Raw genomic sequence first — 17,962 nt, forward strand, 5'->3', positions numbered from 1 at the left:
CTGCACAATCTTTGTCGATATGACCAATTCTACCACACCAATAACATAAGTTTGGAAGGTACTCATAAGAGAACTAGATCCACACTGACTCACCTCCACCAATAGATAACTTAGAACCACGTAGCAATGGCTCTGTAACATTGAACGTAACCCGCACCCTTAGATATTCACCCCATTCCACTTCCCCCTTCTCCAAATCCACCTCGTCAACAGAACCCAACTTTTGTCCAAGCTTTTTACCAACAAACGCATTCCTCGCCATAAGAGGTAAGTCGTGAAGTTGTACCCAGAACGTAGCCATTTTCATCTGCATCTACTGTACTTGAAGCCTGCCACCCACTTCCTTTAGCAAAACCAGATGCTTGTCAAAAGTCCAAGGCCCTTCCTTTAAAACATTTTCCTTATTTCTACCATTTTCAAATTCCACCAGAAAATGAACACGAGAGATCTCCCCAAATCTAACCCCCATCAATCGGCCAAACTTTCCTCATTGTACCTTTGAAAGCTTCCTTGTTGTAGTATTTTTCAGTAAATAATTTTATAAGCAAACACCCTTCCCCACACGGAAGCACATCCTCCAGATCGCTCGTGTCCACCACCACATCTTCATTTTCCTTCTTGGTTAAGGACAGTGCATAGGACATGGAGATCGACCTCCATGATCACAACTAGAAAAGATTGCAAACTGCACCACGGCAGTAGAAAAATGCCCCTACTGAGGAAACCCTAGGAGAGAAAAAATAATTGTGAATTAGAAAGAAAGAAGATAGTTTTTATTAAAGGGAATACATATTCATTTTTTTTTAAGAATATATTATGTGACATGCTCAATTTATATTTAGAAAATTTTGTTCAAATTCATCTTATCTCATTTTATCTAATAATTATAATTAAAAAATATATTTTATATTTAAATATTTTATTTAATTTTTAATTTTTACCTCATTAATCTCGTGTCATCTGGTCTTATTTGTCTGGTCAAATGAGGCCTTAAACCCCGAGTGCTATTCCTCCCCGCCTCTAGGACTTCTGTGCCCAACTCCAAGCCCAGAATCTTTGCCGCTGGCCATAGCCGAGAAACCGGTGGGATTCTCGTCAGAAGTAACCTTAATCCCTTCACCCTCATCCCTCTTCATTTGTCCGACTAAGTTGGCCGTCACTGGCCGTGCTCGCCGAACATCTCTCCTTTTCTCTTAGCGTGCACAGTTTGCTTGCACGAGCTGGATTACCCACACGCCGCCACACCTTAAACCCTTAACCCACCACTCGACTTCAAAGACATTCTAGCTCTGTTCTCATCAAAGAATGAGCAAAAGAGGGATGAAGACTCTCCTCCCTGCAATCTCTCCCTCTCTCAGGTCCAACCCCGTCTTCCCCTCCAAAGCTCCACTCCCATTTCTCCGATCATCCAAAATCTGCCGCCATAACTTTCAAACTTCCGGCCAAACTCTCTTCTCCATCGTTTCCAGTTTCATGTCCACCTATTCGCCACACAATCTCGAAGGACTTGTCGATCCCCATGACCCGGTTTTACTGGAGAATTCGCGTTTCGAGTCAGTCTCGGCCGAAGATTTTGCCTTTCTTCGTGACTCTTCGGTGGATCATGATGCTGATAGTGGGTCCTTGGGGCTGAAATTTGAATCCCGTAGGTATTCGAATGATGCTGTTTTGATATCAGATGCTATTCGGGATAATAATGATGGGTTTGGTGACAAAACCCAAAAGTTTCTTAGGCAGTTTAGGGAGAAATTGAATGAAACTCTGGTGGTAGAGGTGTTGAATCTTGTACAAAATCCTGAGTTGGGTGTCAAGTTCTTTATATGGGCAGGGCGGCAAATTGGTTACAAACACACAAAGGCTGTGTATGATGCATTGTTAGACAGATTGGGGGGTAATAATGATGAGAGAATACCAGACCACTTTTTACGAGAGATTAAACAAGATGATATGGAATTACTTAGGATCTTGCTTAATGTTTTGATTCAGAAGTGTTGCCAAAATGGGTTTTGGAATTTAGCTTTGGAGGAGCTTGGGAGGCTCAAGGATTTCGGGTATAAACCCACAAGATGGACATACAATGCATTGGTTCAGGTGTTTCTTAAAGCTGATCGGTTGGACACTGCTTATTTGGTTCATAGAGAGATGTCAAGTTCGGGGTTTAGTATGGATGGTTTTACCATAGGTTGTTTTGTCCACTCGCTGTGCAAAGCAGGAAGGTGGAGGGAAGCTCTAGCGATGATTGAGAAGGAAGATCTTGTGCCTGATACAATTCTTTATACAAAAATGATGTCTGCGTTGTGTGAAGCTTCACTTTTTGAGGTAGCTATGGATTTCTTGAACATAATGCGGTCTAGTTCTTGCATTCCTAATGTTGTGACGTATAGGACTTTGCTTTGTGGGTGTTTGAGAAAAAGACAGCTGGGTAGGTGTAAGAGAATTCTTAGTATGATGATCACAGAAGGTTGTTATCCGAGTCCTAGGATTTTTAATTCCCTTGTTCATGCTTATTGTCGATCTGGAGATTACTCTTATGCCTATAAGTTGATTAATAAAATGGTAAAATGCAATTGCCAGCCAGGTTATGTAGTTTACAATATATTGATTGGTGGTGTATGTGGAAATGAGGAATTACCAAGCTCAGACATGTTGGAATTGGCTGAGAAAGCCTATGGTGAGATGCTTAATGCAGGGGTTGTATTAAATAAGGTTAATGTCAGCAATTTTGCCCGATGTCTTTGTGGTGCTGGAAAATTTGAGAGAGCATATAATGTTATTCGTGAAATGATGAGTAAGGGATTCATACCTGATTCTAATACCTATTCTAAGGTGATTAGCTTTCTATGTAATGCCTCCAAAGTGGAAAAGGCCTTTTTGTTGTTTGAAGAAATGAAAAGGAATGGTATTGTTCCTGATGTCTATACATATACGATTTTAATTGATAGTTTCTGTAAAGCTGGTCTTATTGAACAGGCTCGTAAGTGGTTTGATGAAATGGTAAGGGATGGTTGTGCCCCTAATGTGGTGACTTATACTGCTCTTATACATGCATACCTTAAAGCTAGGAAACTGTCCAAAGCAAATGAACTCTTTGAGTTGATGTGTTCTGAAGGTTGCATTCCTAATGTTGTTACTTATACAGCTTTGATTGATGGCCACTGTAAAGCTGGAGAGATTGAAAGAGCTTGCCAAATTTATGCCAAAATGAAAGGTAATGTTGAAATCTCTGATGTAGATATGTATTTTAGGATTGAGGACGGTAATTCCAAAGAACCAAACATTTTTACACATGGAGCATTGGTTGATGGTTTGTGCAAAGCTCATAAGGTCAAAGAGGCCCGTAATTTATTAGATGCTATGTCGATGGAAGGTTGTGAGCCAAACCATATTGTGTATGATGCTCTTATAGATGGATTCTGCAAGGCTGGGAAGCTAGATGAAGCACAAGAGGTGTTTGCTAAGATGTCAGAGCGTGGTTATAATCCTAATGTCTATACTTACAGCTCTTTGATTGACAGGTTATTTAAGGATAAGAGACTAGATCTCGCTACGAGAGTCTTGTCCAAAATGCTAGAAAATTCTTGTGCCCCTAATGTTGTCATCTACACAGAGATGATTGATGGCCTCTGTAAAGTTGGAAAGACAGATGAGGCCTACAAGCTTATGCTAATGATGGAAGAAAAAGGCTGCAATCCAAATGTTGTGACTTATACTGCTATGATAGATGGCCTTGGAAAAGTGGGTAAAGTCGAAAAATGCCTTCTGCTCTTGACAGAAATGAGCTCAAAGGGTTGTGCTCCAAATTTGGTGACCTATAGGGTTTTGATAAATCACTGTTGTGCCAATGGCCTTTTGGATGAGGCTCATAAACTTTTGGATGAAATGAAACAGACTTATTGGCCAAGCCATATATCAAGTTACCACAAGGTTATTGAAGGCTTCAACAGGGAGTTTATTCTATCTCTTGGGCTTCTACAGGAGATTAGCGAGAATGATTCAGCTCCAATTGTTTCAGTGTACAAAATATTGGTTGATAGCTTTATCAAGGCTGGAAGATTAGAAGTAGCTCTGGAGCTGCACGAGGAGATTCCATCATCCTTCCCTATAACAGTTGCCAACAAGAATATGTATACCTCTTTGATTGAGAGCCTCTCCTGCACTGGTAAAGTTGGTAAGGCTTTTGAGCTGTATGCAAATATGGTAAGGAGGGGTGGTGTTGTGGAGTTAAGTACATTTGTTCACCTTATCAAAGGGCTCATCCATATTAACAGGTGGGAAGAAGCACTTCAACTATCAGATAGCATATGTCAGATGGTCAGTCCCTCTCTCTCTCTCTCTCTCTCTCTGGGTGGGTGTGTGTGCTTTTTTCAAGCTTCAAATACATTACAGAAGCAATGTTTTCCATAATGAAGTGCTTGGTTCTCAATAATTTATCAAAGATTAGCAACTACTGAGATTCCCATTTAAGTAGTGAGATTGCTTCCTACTTAAATTTGTACGTCCTACTATACTCGTTTGAGAGAACTGCCCTTTAGATGTAATAGACCTTGAGTTGGTTGTAATCAATCCAATTTATCAGACTACACTAAGATACAGAATGAATCCCAGAAAAGGATTTAAAAATATTCTAATTGCAAAAATTGGCTTAAAATGTGAATTCTTTATTCCCCAAACTTCTTTAAAGAAAGTGCCATCATTATTTGCCATCACCACATTAGTTGTGTACTGCTATGGCTGTGCATGAGTGTATGTCCCCATTATGACATTTCTGAACTGCACCTTTTGCAGGTATGAAAATTAAAGTTCATCTGAGAGTAAGAGACAGCTGCGGGGCACTCCAAATAAAAATAAATTTGGGTATTGTGTTCTTGAGATAAATGTTGGTTTATGACTTTGCACCCGCTAGGAGCATATTTTGTTATTTATCCCACATTTGCAAAAGAATCATTTGTGAGGTTGCTCATTGGGTCAGGCAAAATCGACCAACCTGATGAACTCCCCTTACTAAAAGTTATATATATTTTTGTGTTTGTCTGTAAAAACATATTTTATACATTGTTTTTACCTTTGTCGCTAATTGGTTCCCTGCTTCTCTCAACTTATAGAGCTTCCGGAATTTGTCATCCATAATTAAGAATCTCAGATTTATTGTTCAATAAACTGACCCTCTACTAAGTTGACAAGATTTGGTTGGGTTGGGATGCCGAACCCCTTGGATGGTCGATCAGTTATTGATGAATTACATGATAAAAGTTGTCTTTTTAGCTGTATTAGAAAAGCATAAAGCCACATCTGGTGGAGTGGGCAATACTGGTGTAGGCATGCATGAATCTTTTAGCATGGATTGCATGGCTTCATTCTGTAAGTGATAGATTGTGCTTGGTTTGTGAAAAACCAACAGAAGCTCGTACTTTGAATGCTAGGTGTTCCTTCAATTTTAAGTTTCCCGGTATGTTGGTGCTGCCTGTTCAAGAATTGATTGCTGTCTAGTTACATGCCTTACTGTTTGTTTGTCTTTTTTCTAATCACCATTTTCCCCCTTTTTTGAGCAGGATGTCCATTGGCTTCAACAAGAAGAGATATTTAACAGGAGTTAGGCATAAGCATATTTAGTACTTTTCCCGATGGTTGAAATAACGACATAATGGTGCATGGTAAATTTTTCTTAAGGCAATGCTGGTAGACCACTCACTCTCAAGTCTCAATGCGCATGTATGAATACCCAAGGAAGTGATTGGGCATTGCATGTAAAACAAGGTATCAGTACTAGAAAGCTTTGATTTGCAATTTGGAGCAACTAGAAGTTGAATAAAGGTTGCAGAAAATATTTGGTTCTTCAATTATTCAGACCCATCTGGTCTGTAAGTCCTTAACTTCTTATTGAAAAAGAAAAAGGTCCTCTACAACTTTCTTTTGGATTTATATTTTGCACCTTTGCTTACAGTTGATGCGGTTAATTGAGCATGATGCCAGTCGATGCTGCCAAAACTGTTCTGCTTCTGAAATACCCTTCATTTATCTTGACAAGGTTGGTGTTCATCCATATTATTCTTCAGTGACTGTGGTGACATGTTCTTTTATTACTTGATGGAAATAAAGAACCCTTTCTTATGCTAACTTTCTAGTGAAATCATATCGTGCAGCTGCATTTCATTCTGTTGATGTTGCTTATTGAGTATGCTTAATTTTCCTAGAATCAAATTTCCGCTTTTGTAGTCTTTTTCGGTGCTTGATTGTGATAAGGTCTGTGTTACCATGTCGGTTATCTTCTTCTTACATGTTCAGCTTCTGCAGTGGTGAGGATGTATGCATGGTTAACTTTTGGGTCTCATTGATGACATGAATATTCTTTCCCTCAAAAGTATTTTGATAAGTAAATTCATTTCATCAAACGTGCAGAGGGGCGCAACCCTAGTAAACAGGTTGTATACAAGAGATAACCCCATTAATGGTTAAAAGAAATTCACAAATGTTAGAAATATGAGAAATATTATGTGTCCCTGTCCATTTATATAGTGATTTGACTGAAATAATTCTTCCATGGGCATCTCGCTATCTTCAAGGCATCCTGCATTCCTCCATATGCTCTACATTAAACACGAAGGTCCATATAGGTTACAAGAAAGATCTTATCTATTTTAATTAATTGGGTCAATGGCGGAAAGATCTATGTTATTAGGCTTGATATTCTGATTGATATGTTGGTATAAATCTGGGCTGCGTATATAATTTTCGTTATTAAAGATTGCTACTTAAAGAACTTTCACAGAGTTGAGAACATGATCCATAGAAAATGAGCCCTAATTGAATTTTAGAAGCATGGCACTTGAGAGCCCAAATGTGAACCCTTTTTTAAAGTTCACTGAAGGCAATAACATCATTGTCCAATGAGGACATTACCCATGCTACATTATAAAAAGGCATAGAAATATACTTGGTTACTTTGCATAACATCTCTTAGTGTTTCAGAAGCTAACAATTTGTAATATAGGTGCTTGGGGTTAGCGTTACTTCCTTTTTAGTTTTTAATAAACTGATTTGTTTGAAGAAACACCAGATGTTTTCAGATTACATCAACAAATTTCTTGTTTTTGGTTTCGTTCTTTTCCCTTATGTCCTTTTAAAGAGAAGTTTATTGTCGATAATAAATATAGCTTATTTAAACAGAAAGGAAAAAAAGCCCGGGAATCTAGCTGTAGGATTGTTAGGAGCCAAACGCATACCCCCTTCCAAGATATATAGACAACAACTAGTAAGTTGCTATATAAATAACTAGGGGTGTAACAAAAACCGTGAAACAGAACGAACTGACCTGATCAGAGTGAACCATTTCTATGTAAGATTTGGTACGTTTCTGTTTCTAATTTTGGGAATTTTAACATTTCGGTTTGATTCCGGTTTTGAGCTCTTTTATACCAGACTGAACCGAACACAATGTACTATAATTTGTTTTATATTCTATGTAGGTTATACATAATACAAATATAATAGTTATAGATTGAGATTTTAGCCTTATTATTTATGCTTACATATAATATAAACTTACTCTTTTGCATGAATATTGATGTTAAGTTATTAGTTTGCTAACTAAATTATATAGCATCATGGTATATCTTGTAATCCATTGAAACCAAACTGTTCGGTTTTCCCGCTATATTGGTCGGTCTCAATTTCTTAATTTCTAAAACTGAACCAGCCTGTTTGGTTCACTGGTATGCTCAAAAACCAACCAAACAAAACCCATTTTAGCCCTATAAATAACTGATTTCTGTTACTAATAAATAAATACCCCTAGCGATTGGCTCAAGTAAAGACCTTGGTCTTGGTGGTCTGCTTCCTCTAAGGTCCAAGGTTCAAATCCCACTGGATGCAAACAATTTAGGGGGCCATCAGTCTGGGAGATTTTCCCCTTAAATTACCTATGGAGCACTTGTGGGAAAATCCTTGCCGAAGGCCTGTGCACCACTAGTATTAGTTGGGACTCTAGTCTCAGACACCCAATGCCAATAAAAAAACTAATAAATAAATAAATGATTGATTCTGATTCCCTTTCCTCCCTGTCACTTTTTCTTCTCCCAATTTCCTCCTCTTTTCCCTCTTTTTATCATTACCCCTGACGGTTTACTTCTTCCTCTTCAGTTTCTTTTCTCTCCCAATTTCCTCTCTTCCCTGTCACTTTTTCTTCTCCCCATTTCACACTCCCACATTTTTTCTTCTTACCTAAGATGCAGACGTCTCTCTCTCTATTTCTCCGTGATTTCTACCGACCAAGCCCTACCCAGCCCCAGCATCTCTGTCTTCGTCCCTCTGTGTTCAGTTCCTCTCAGTTCCTAAACCATTTCTGGGTAGACAAGCAGGGAAACTACGCCAGTAACAGTACCTACAAGGCAAACCTTGAAAATCTCCTCTCCTCCCTATCCTCCAACACTAAAATCTACTATGGCTTCTACAATTCCTCTTATGGCGAATATCCTGACCAAGTATATGCAGTTGGACTTTGTAGAGGGGATATTGAGCTTGGCGCCTGTCGAAGTTGCCTCAAAAACTCTACATATCTTCTCAAACAGCTGTCCAAATAAAAAAGAAGCAATAGGTTGGTTTGACGAATGCATGTTATGCTACTCAAACTGCAATATATTTGGTCGCATGCAAGATACTCCCGAGTTCTTTTTGTTGAACATCGATAACGCATCAGCCCCGGTAGATCAGTTCAATCAGGACAGGACTTTATTGGATAGCCTGAAAGGTCGAGCTGCATCAGGTGGTTCTCAACGTAAGTTTGCATTAGGAAATGCAACAGAACCAAACTTCAAAATGCTCCATGCACTTGTGCAGTGCACTCCGGATTTGTCTGAGCATGATTGCAGTGAATGCTTATTCGAGGCAATTGGGAAAATTCCGGATTGTTGTGAGGGAAAACTAGGCGAGAGAGTTGTTGGACCTAGCTGTAGTTTAGATTTTGAGATTTACATCTTCTATAATGTCACAGCTAATATTAATGCACCTCCACTGTTGCCGCCGCCATCGCCTCAACCCATGCCACGAGTATCTCTATCTCCCTCCTTCATCTATAACCAATATTACTGCTTCAAAATGTAATCAATTGGGACTAGCACGTCTAATTGTCAATGGGGCTATCCAAGGGACCTTTGATCATGGATGTTCCATTTTTTTTGAAGTATTATGAATTTGGTTTTTTAACTTTATATTTTTGTTCTCTATCTTTCTCTGTCTCCCTCCTTTTTATCTTAAGATGGATTTTTTAACTATATGGATTTAGAGCCAGAACTTCTAATATGAACATTTTCTGGATTTTACAGGAAAGGAGAATAACAAATCTCCAACTGTTATCATTATAGTTGTCCCGGGTTGTAGCTTGTGTGGGACTAATCATCTCCATTTGTGCCTATTAAGAGTGAGGAAGCAAAGGAAGAAACCAGAAAGTGAGTGAAGAAATTGGTTCATTCTGGTTCTTATAGAATTTTAACTGAAGCTGGTTTATAGTTTATTTTAATGTAGTTTTTTCAAAAAAAAAAAAAAAGAAAAGAAAAGATTTTTTAACTTTAAAGTTTAAATAACATTAAATTAGAACATTTTATGAAATTAATAATTCTACTAAAATAAGTAAAACATATTACATGCAATCCCTGTGGTTTGGGAAAATTTAACATGAATGATTCATTTTGAAAGGCTCTGTGTTGTTCCATGAAAGAACTTTTTTTTTTATTGCTTCTATTTTAACAATGTACCTATAATTGGCATCAATATTGATTTATTCCCAGGTGAGGCTGTGGATGAGATTAGAAGTGCAGTCATTGCAATTTGACTTTGGTGCTATCAAAACTGCAGCAGAAAGCTTTTCTGATGTAAACAAACTTGGACAAGGTGGATTTGGTTTGGTTTACAAGGTGATCTATTTTTATTTTATTTTATTTTTCTAGAAAGGTATACTATTTTAAGCATTATGTTAAATCCAGAATTTGGAACTATGAGTAAATTAAATACGCTTTATCTTAATTTATTTTTCAGGGCTAGCTTCCTGATGGACAAGTTATGGCTTTGAAAAGACTGTCAACAGATTCTGGACAAGGAGATCTAGAATTTAGGAACGAGGCCCTCTTAGTAGCTATGCTTCAACATCAAATTATAGTTAAGACTCTTAAGACTTTTGCTTGGAAAGAAATGAAAGGCTTTTAATTTATGAATTTGTGCCCAATACAAGCCTTGATAACTTCATTTTTGGTACGATCACTCCAAAAACAACCCTGCCCAAGCCTCAGACAACCGAGGTTTCGATTACTAAGCTATATCCTCACTAATGTTTGATGATTTGGAGATGTAATATGACTCTTTTACTCTCTCATTTCTCTACTTGGAATGTTTTTCTCTCGAAAATCGTAAAAACTCCTCTCATTGACTTTTTTTTTTTTTTTTTTTTTTCAATCAGAAAATGCAATCTTGATATTAATCACAATGATGTCCATCAGCCATTACAATATATTGAATACAATCAGCCACACAATTTATATCTATTAATTCATTTTCTAACAGCATAGCTTTCCTTGCTAATTGATGAGCAACAACATTTAACTCCCTCCTCACATGCTGAATTTTCCAAGTAGAATTACCAAGAGACGTTAAGCTTCCCTGCCCTGACCTCCAAAGATGAGGCTGCTTGGACCACTTAAGTAGAATCACCTTCATAAATTAAGTAATCTAGGCCAAGATCTTGACAGAATAAAATAGCAGTGATTAAGCCCCTGGCTTAAGCAATTGTAGGATCAACACAATAAAACATAGCCTTCATCAAACTTGCAAGAACCGAACCAAAACAATCTCTTAGCACCACACCAACTCCAATTTTATTATGTTCAGCATAGATAGACATCCCAATTCACCTTAATCCAATTGGGAGGAGGAACTTCACAATATAATGCGGCAGGTTCTATATTATTTCTAGTCACAGGTTGATGGTGCATTGCATCCCTAAAATCCTCAATAGATTGGACAACTTGTTGATAAACAGAAGCAGGAGATTGAAAATGACCCTCATGTATAAAAGTATTCCTTCTAAACCATCTACAACAAGCCAAGATAGCAAACAATACCAGGTCCTATTGCATCAGTTTATCATACATCTATTCAAAAACATTAAAAAAGTCTATTGATGTGATAGCAGTTTTGGGAGAGCTCGCCACCGCTGAGCGGGCCCCCACTTGGAAAAATCAGGACCATAGTGGGAGGATTTGCAGGCGGGAGTGCTACCTCCTCAAGCAGAAAAGCACATGCTAGGTAGGCTCGGTACCACAAGGTATACTCGGTAGAGTACCACCTCATCAAGGACCAAAGGGGTGAACCGACCTCAGTTATCTCCTTTAGGGAGGCTAACAAAGAATGGTCATGTACCCCCATGATGATGCACTAGCGATGACCATGTTGGTCACCAACTTCACCACCAAAGAATCTCGCGGGTGGTGAATATCCGCAGACATCTTGTTTTGGGAAGCCTTCACCAAGATGAGAATAGATGCTGCCCAGCTGCATCTAGCCCCCATGCCACTGAAGGGCTTATCCGAGGATATGGTTCATCCTATGGGAACCATCATGCTATCGATCCTCGCAAGCAGCACTCCCTGCACTACCTCAATCATGGTCGACTTCCTGGTAGTGAGGACCTCGTCATCCTACAACGCCATCATTGGAAGGCCCACCCTCAACAACTTGCAGGCGGTTATGTCAACCTACCACCTCAAGATGAAATTTCCAACTTCCCACAGAGTGGGAGAAATCCGAGGTGAACAAAACCTGGCATAGGAATGTTACGTCCAGGAAATGAAGAAGAAAGATTGTGGGGTCACCTCGAATGGCACCTCCAAGAGAGAGTAGGTCATGCACCGTTTAAGGAGTCCTAGAAGGTGTGACGCCCCGACTCCCACGTACAAAAAAACACGGGAATCGTGACGTCGAGATGATGACAAAACGGGTCACGCATCCCAACGATAGTGCCAAGTGTGTGCAACATGCAAAAGTGCACAGTAAAAATCACAGTGGATAATATAAATAAGTCAATTAAGTACCAGAATTTTAAATACAAATATTTATAACAAATTATCCTTAAAAAGTTATACAGTCATCCCAAATATATTACAAAGGCAATACATAAATAATTGATAAAGCGAATCTCGAGAAACAGGAGTAATCCCAGATCACTCCGCCAACAGAGTTAAGCTTAAGGCTTGTCATCCACATCTGCATCAAAAGCTGCGATACCATAAAATGGTACCACAGGTAAGTATAAACCAAACAACTCTCGGGATAAAAATATATTAATGCAACCAACATGCATTCATATGACAAAATACACTTAGCCATAAAATACAATTTTTTCCCAGAAAAATGATTATTTCCAACACACGCCAAAATCTCATTTTGGCCCAAAAATATAGTCCGTCATTTTTCCAGAAAATGATTCACACAAAACAAACCATTTATCGGACACTATAGGCGGGAACCGCAGGCGGGACTCTACCACCGTCCCTGCTTACCACCATCCCTACCGCATGCACCGTAGGCGGGAATCACAGGCGGGACACAACCACCATCCTTGCTTACCACCATTCCTACCGCATGCACCGTAGGCGGGAATCACAGGCGGGACTCTACCACCATCCATGCTTACCACCATCCCTACAGTTCCTTTCCATACAATGAATACATATTACACACAATGAATACTTATCACACACAATGAATACTTATCAGAGCACTGTAAGAGGGAATCACAGGCGGGACTATACCACCATCCCTGCTTACCACCATCCCTACCGCGTGCACCGAAGGCTGGAATCACATGCGGGACACAACCACCATCCTTACCGCGTGCACCGTAGGCGGGAATCACAGGCGGGACTCTACCACCATCCCTGCTTACCACAATCCCTACAGTCTCTTTTCCTTTTTCTCAAACCAGTCAATTCAGTCATTTCAAACACACTCAAAATCATTTCACATGAAAATTCAATTTTCAAATAAACACATGAACATGTATGCAATCATGTGAAAACTCAGTTTTCATTTACAAACATGAACATGCGTGCAAATATGCCATATACATGAAACAATACCACAACAACCGACAATGCAAACCAATCACACAATAACTCCGTCCATAATCCATCCGACCCCCGAACTCCTTGGACCCAGTCTGGCATGTCCAACCAGATCACAATAATATGTGTTAGTGCAAAAATATATTTAAATCATGATAGTTCCTTGGAAAAATACTTACAGTGCTATATAATAATTTCTGAAGGATCACGGAACTGCAAGAAGTGGCAACACAGCTGCAGAACAGTGCAAAATGCAATGTGGCCATGGGTCTCAAAAACTCACTTTTGAACGAAGACAAACCAAGACCCAAAATTGATAGGGTAGGGCCTAGAGAGGTCGGTGAAGCCAATGGTGGTGGTGGTTTGCCGTGGGTGGCGGTGCAAATTGTGGTTTTAGGCCAAATATGTCCAAATCAGAAATGGAGATAGATAGGCTTCACTGGTGACGGATCGGAGCTGGGGTTGGGTCCATTAGGTTGCTATGAGGTCGAGGATGAAGTGGTGAAGAAATGGTGGCCGGAGGTGGCTCGACGGCGGCGCATGAGCAAAAAAGGTGTCCCGGCTTGGTGTTGGGCGTGAGGGCTATTAGCGGCAATGGAGGAGCTGGAAACGGAGGGAGGTGGTAGCCGGCCGGTGGGGAAGCTGATGGGAGGGGCGGTGTCGCGCACGGCGGTGCGACGACGGTGGGTTGGGTGAGGAAGAAGCAATGCACGGGGAGAGAGAGGGAGAGGGCGTCGTGCGCACGGGGAGCAGCAGGGGAAAGAAAGAAGAAAGAAAGAAAGGAAAAGAAGAAAGAAAAAAGAGAGGAAAGAGAAAATGGAGGGAAAGAAATAAGGTCCAATCCTCACATCTTGGGTCACAAAATGATCCAACGGAAAAGATTTTAAAACCGCAAGTCAATTAAAATAATTTAAACGTAATGATACAATGAAAATAAAATAATTAAATCTAACAATCAATTAATTTAAATGCATAACAATAATGAATATTAAGGAAACATCTCAAATTAATTTTTTCACAATTTAAAGATCATAAAATAAAACATCTAAAAATAACCGATATATTTAAAACAAGAGAATAAATTTTTGAATTAATAAAAATAATCATTCAATAAAAATATACTAAAATACGGGATGTTACAGCAGGCCTTAGTCTATGACTCACCCTACCGGGCTCGAGGGGGAGCGGGAGGGTGCATGGTCCCAGAGGCAAAGGCAGAGTAGGCGAAAGCTCCCTAGCTGAAGGCTCCATCTCCCCTTATTTTCTAATTCGCAGGTTGAATACTGAAAATTCTAGGTGTTTAATGAAAGACATGATTTTTCAGGATAGTGCACCACACCTACTTCGAACTTTCACTTTGTCTGAAAGACACTGACAAGGAAACTCCTTTCACCCTCACTTACGGCTACGAGGCGATGCTGCCAGTGGAAAGAGGGATCCCCACATATAGAGTTCAGCACTTCGAGTAAGGCTCTAATGATAGGCGGCTAGAAGAACAACTTGATTTACTAGAAAAAAGTCAAACTAGAGGCAGAGGTAAGAACTGCTGCCAACAAAAGGAGGGTCGAGCAATATTTCAATAAATGAGTGCATCTGATAGCATTCAAAGTTGGAGACCTCGTACTCAAAGAAACAAGATCAACAACACGAGATGAGGGAAAGTTGGGCCCCCGATGGGAAGGCCCCTACGTGGTCATCGCCACCAATCGCCCAAGCTCCTACAGACTTCGAGATTCCCAAGAAACGAGTTGCTGCACTTTTGGAATGCCAAACACCTATGAAAATTTATTGCTAAAGCTAGCTTAATTATTGTAAATTTATTTTTTCAAGCATACACTACAAATCCTAATGGAAGAGGTGTTGTGCTTCAATGTCAAGTTTCAGGAACGTAACAGAATCTTCATCAACAAAATCTCCATCAACGTAAGCTTCATCAACAAAGTCTTCATCGACTGTTTACCTCCTCGCTGGACACCAAAGGAACGAGTCACGCCAGAGGCTGCTATGTCCCTCCTGCGGAGGAGTGCAGGTCGGCCCTTGGCCACCCGAAGACAAAAACATACCTTCCTTGTGAGCATCATCAGGTGAGAGCGGGTTTAGTTACAGATTGCCCGAACAACGTACCTCCCGCGGGGCCAAAATGGCGGGTTAAGCCAAACTCCACCTTGTCCCTCCTGTGACTGAGAATGGGTCTTACCGCTACCTGAAAAACTTAACCCGACCTCCGCCGTGACGAAGTGTGGGATCAGCACCAGCTTGACCCAAACTTACCTTTTCCTGCAATGTCAATGGGCGGGAGCAGGTTCAGTCCCAAACTGTCCGAATAGCCTACCTCTCCATGAAGAAAGGATGATAGTTGAGCATGAGGCTCAACCTCCTCGTCCGAGAGAGTGGGACCAGCCCCCCGGTGACCCAAAAAACTTACCCCGATCTCCATCGTAATGAAGAAGCGGATCAGCCATATCGCTGTCCAAATTACCTCCCCCACGGGATACTAGAGGGAAAGGTAGGTCAAAAAGTTACCTTATCCCTCCTACGGTAGAGTGTGGGTCAATCCTCAATTACTCAAAGGCAAAGACTTACCTTCCTCGTAAGCGTCAACAGGCGGGAACGGGTCCAGTAGTAGACTGCCCAAAAAATCTACCTCCCTGTGGACCAAGGAGATTTGTCGAGCCAAAGGATGCCTTGTCTCCCTGCGATAAGGAGTGGGACTAGCACCTAGCTACCTATATAACTTATCCCGACCTCCGCTACGACGAAGTGTAGGATTAGTGCCAGCTTGACCCAAACTTACCCTTCCCTGCGATGTCAATAGGTAGGAGTGGGTCTAGTTACAAACTTCCCAAACAACCTACCTCCTACGGGGATGAAAGGGACATGTTAAGCCAGAGGCCACCTAGTCCCTCCCGCGACGGAGACTAGGTCCAACCTCGAGATTGCCCAAAAACTTATCCTGACCCCCATCACGGCAAAGGAGCTAAGCATCCACATCTCTATCCGAATTACCACCTCGGGGGTTTAAAGGGGTAGGTTGGCCTGAGGCATCCTGACCTCTCCTTGATGGAGTGCAGGCCAGGTCCTTCGAAAGCCCGAATACTGAACCAAGGAACGTGAACATCAACAACATGGTAAAAGTGGCAAGCACTTTGCATCATAGGCCAAATGACCGGTTTGAGAAGTCTAACTCCTACGAAGCTAAGGATAAAGTAATGATATCCAGCTTATTTTTCAGTCAAGAATAAAATGCGCAACCACCATTCTTTCTAGGGTTTTTCCCTTAAGGCCCAAGCTCGTGAAAGGTCACACGTAGTGAGATTAGAACCCTAGAACCGAATAGGGTAAACCCTAGCACACCACACACACATTCTTGGATTAGGGTTTCAATAAATCTAATGATTTAAACAATACATTTTCAGCTTGCTTGATCATTGGTATTTATTTGTTTCGGATATTTATAAGTTTGTCTCTAACTTACCTTTGGATAACGTACTTTTGTAGCATGTAAACTTTGCATGTTATCAATCAAATCGGAGTATGGAATTGTTGTTTGTCACATGCTATGTTTTCGGCCTTGTACATACTTGTCATGCTCAAATATTGTTCATTGATTGAACTGCCATGTTTTGACTCTGAGTGACATTGCATGCTTGGTTGAGCTTTCACATGTTGTTTTATAAGTACAAGTAGATTGCATGTTCTAATTCTTTCAAGCCGTAAACGTGATGCACATTGATATGAGGCTTGAGTTCATGATTTTGTTGCATAAGAGTCACATGGTTTCATGCTACACATGTTCAGATCATGCATTAAAGGAAACGAGTTTGTAACGATCCGGCACAATAATTCTAAGGTCAGAATATTGATAATTTTTATTAGGCTTACATTATATTTAATGGGCCATATTGGATAAGCGCACGAGCGATAATTATTGAGATTGATTAAGAGTTTTAATTAGACTTAATAGCAAGGTTAAATCCCATTTATTATTTATTGAACGAGTTAGACTCCTTTTAGAATTTAAAGATCGGCGATTAGAAATTTATTTTAATTTAAAATCATCACTGATTGAAGTCTCATACTTAGTCTCAGTCACTTCTAATGCTACATTGAATGAACTACTAGATCGTATTTTTAAATTCAAGCTCTCTTCTTCAATGATCATGATTGAGTTCAACTTGAACTTGAACTCGTCGGCATTCTATTCCAACAGGTATACAACTCTACAAGCCATCTTCATGTCAAAACTCTTTAACCGAATGCCTTCTCAAACTCTAAACTATGCATGTCTCCACCTTACACTAGGATTCATGCCCCAATAGAACTCTCTTACAATTCTACAAACCATCTTCACATTAAAACTCTTACATTGACTCCTTATATATACGCTCAGTCCCATGCACTTTATGTGTATCTCATTCCTCTTCAAGTCCCAATGTCGTTTCTGCTTACCCAAAATCATGCAAAACACCTCCAGTCCACCAATATCCCTCGCGTTCTCTCTCCTTATAGTTCAGGTGATCGATTTCATGCCAGAAATATTGAATTAACGCTATGAGGTAAATAGCATAATCATAACCTTAGACGTATGGACAGTAAACGACATGTCTTTTATAAAAATATTGTGCATGTATGCTCTCCATTGGAAGCCCCTTTTTATGTACCCTAGTCATAAATATCATGATTTTATATATAAGTTTTATGTTAGTTGCAAGACATGCATTAAATATTTTATGAAACTCTATGATTTATGTGAAGATTTATGCATTAAATTATTCATGAAAATTCATAGTTTTATGAAAGGAGTTGTGCATCAAAATATTTATGAAAAATTATGATCTTATTTAAAGAAACATGTA

At 39.9% G+C, this 17,962-nt stretch overlaps 2 protein-coding genes across 7 annotated transcripts; both read left to right on the plus strand.

Moving 5' to 3' along the window:
- The first annotated feature begins 991 nt into the window (after window positions 1–991).
- On the plus strand, window positions 992–10,360 carry LOC121267735 (pentatricopeptide repeat-containing protein At1g06710, mitochondrial). Of its 6 annotated transcripts, none has more exons than XM_041171779.1 (5): window positions 992–5,858; window positions 5,942–6,025; window positions 9,318–9,444; window positions 9,780–9,905; window positions 10,027–10,360. In XM_041171779.1, exon 1 carries the CDS (start codon window positions 1,306–1,308, stop codon window positions 4,402–4,404), a length of 3,099 nt encoding a protein of 1,032 aa, XP_041027713.1. In that variant the 5' UTR covers window positions 992–1,305; the 3' UTR covers window positions 4,405–5,858; window positions 5,942–6,025; window positions 9,318–9,444; window positions 9,780–9,905; window positions 10,027–10,360. The 6 variants fall into 6 exon arrangements, with proteins under 6 accessions (XP_041027713.1, XP_041027730.1, XP_041027722.1 ...); XM_041171796.1 differs by having other exon boundaries at window positions 992–5,854; XM_041171788.1 differs by having other exon boundaries at window positions 992–5,754.
- LOC121267767 (cysteine-rich receptor-like protein kinase 29) lies at window positions 8,355–9,309 on the plus strand. Its single transcript, XM_041171817.1, has one exon. The coding sequence runs from the start codon at window positions 8,437–8,439 to the stop codon at window positions 9,094–9,096; it is 660 nt and encodes a 219-aa protein (XP_041027751.1). The 5' UTR covers window positions 8,355–8,436; the 3' UTR covers window positions 9,097–9,309.
- Window positions 10,361–17,962: the final 7,602 nt, after the last annotated feature.

The sequence above is a fragment of the Juglans microcarpa x Juglans regia genome, chromosome 1D (assembly GCF_004785595.1).
Source record: "Juglans microcarpa x Juglans regia isolate MS1-56 chromosome 1D, Jm3101_v1.0, whole genome shotgun sequence".
Taxonomy (NCBI): Eukaryota; Viridiplantae; Streptophyta; class Magnoliopsida; order Fagales; family Juglandaceae; genus Juglans; species Juglans microcarpa x Juglans regia.

Bases quoted from the DNA above. Each gene is read 5' to 3' on its own strand.
- LOC121267735 (XM_041171762.1), top strand. From the start codon at position 1,306: ATGAGCAAAAGAGGGATGAAGACTCTCCTCCCTGCAATCTCTCCCTCT.
- LOC121267767 (XM_041171817.1), top strand. From the start codon at position 8,437: ATGGCTTCTACAATTCCTCTTATGGCGAATATCCTGACCAAGTATATG.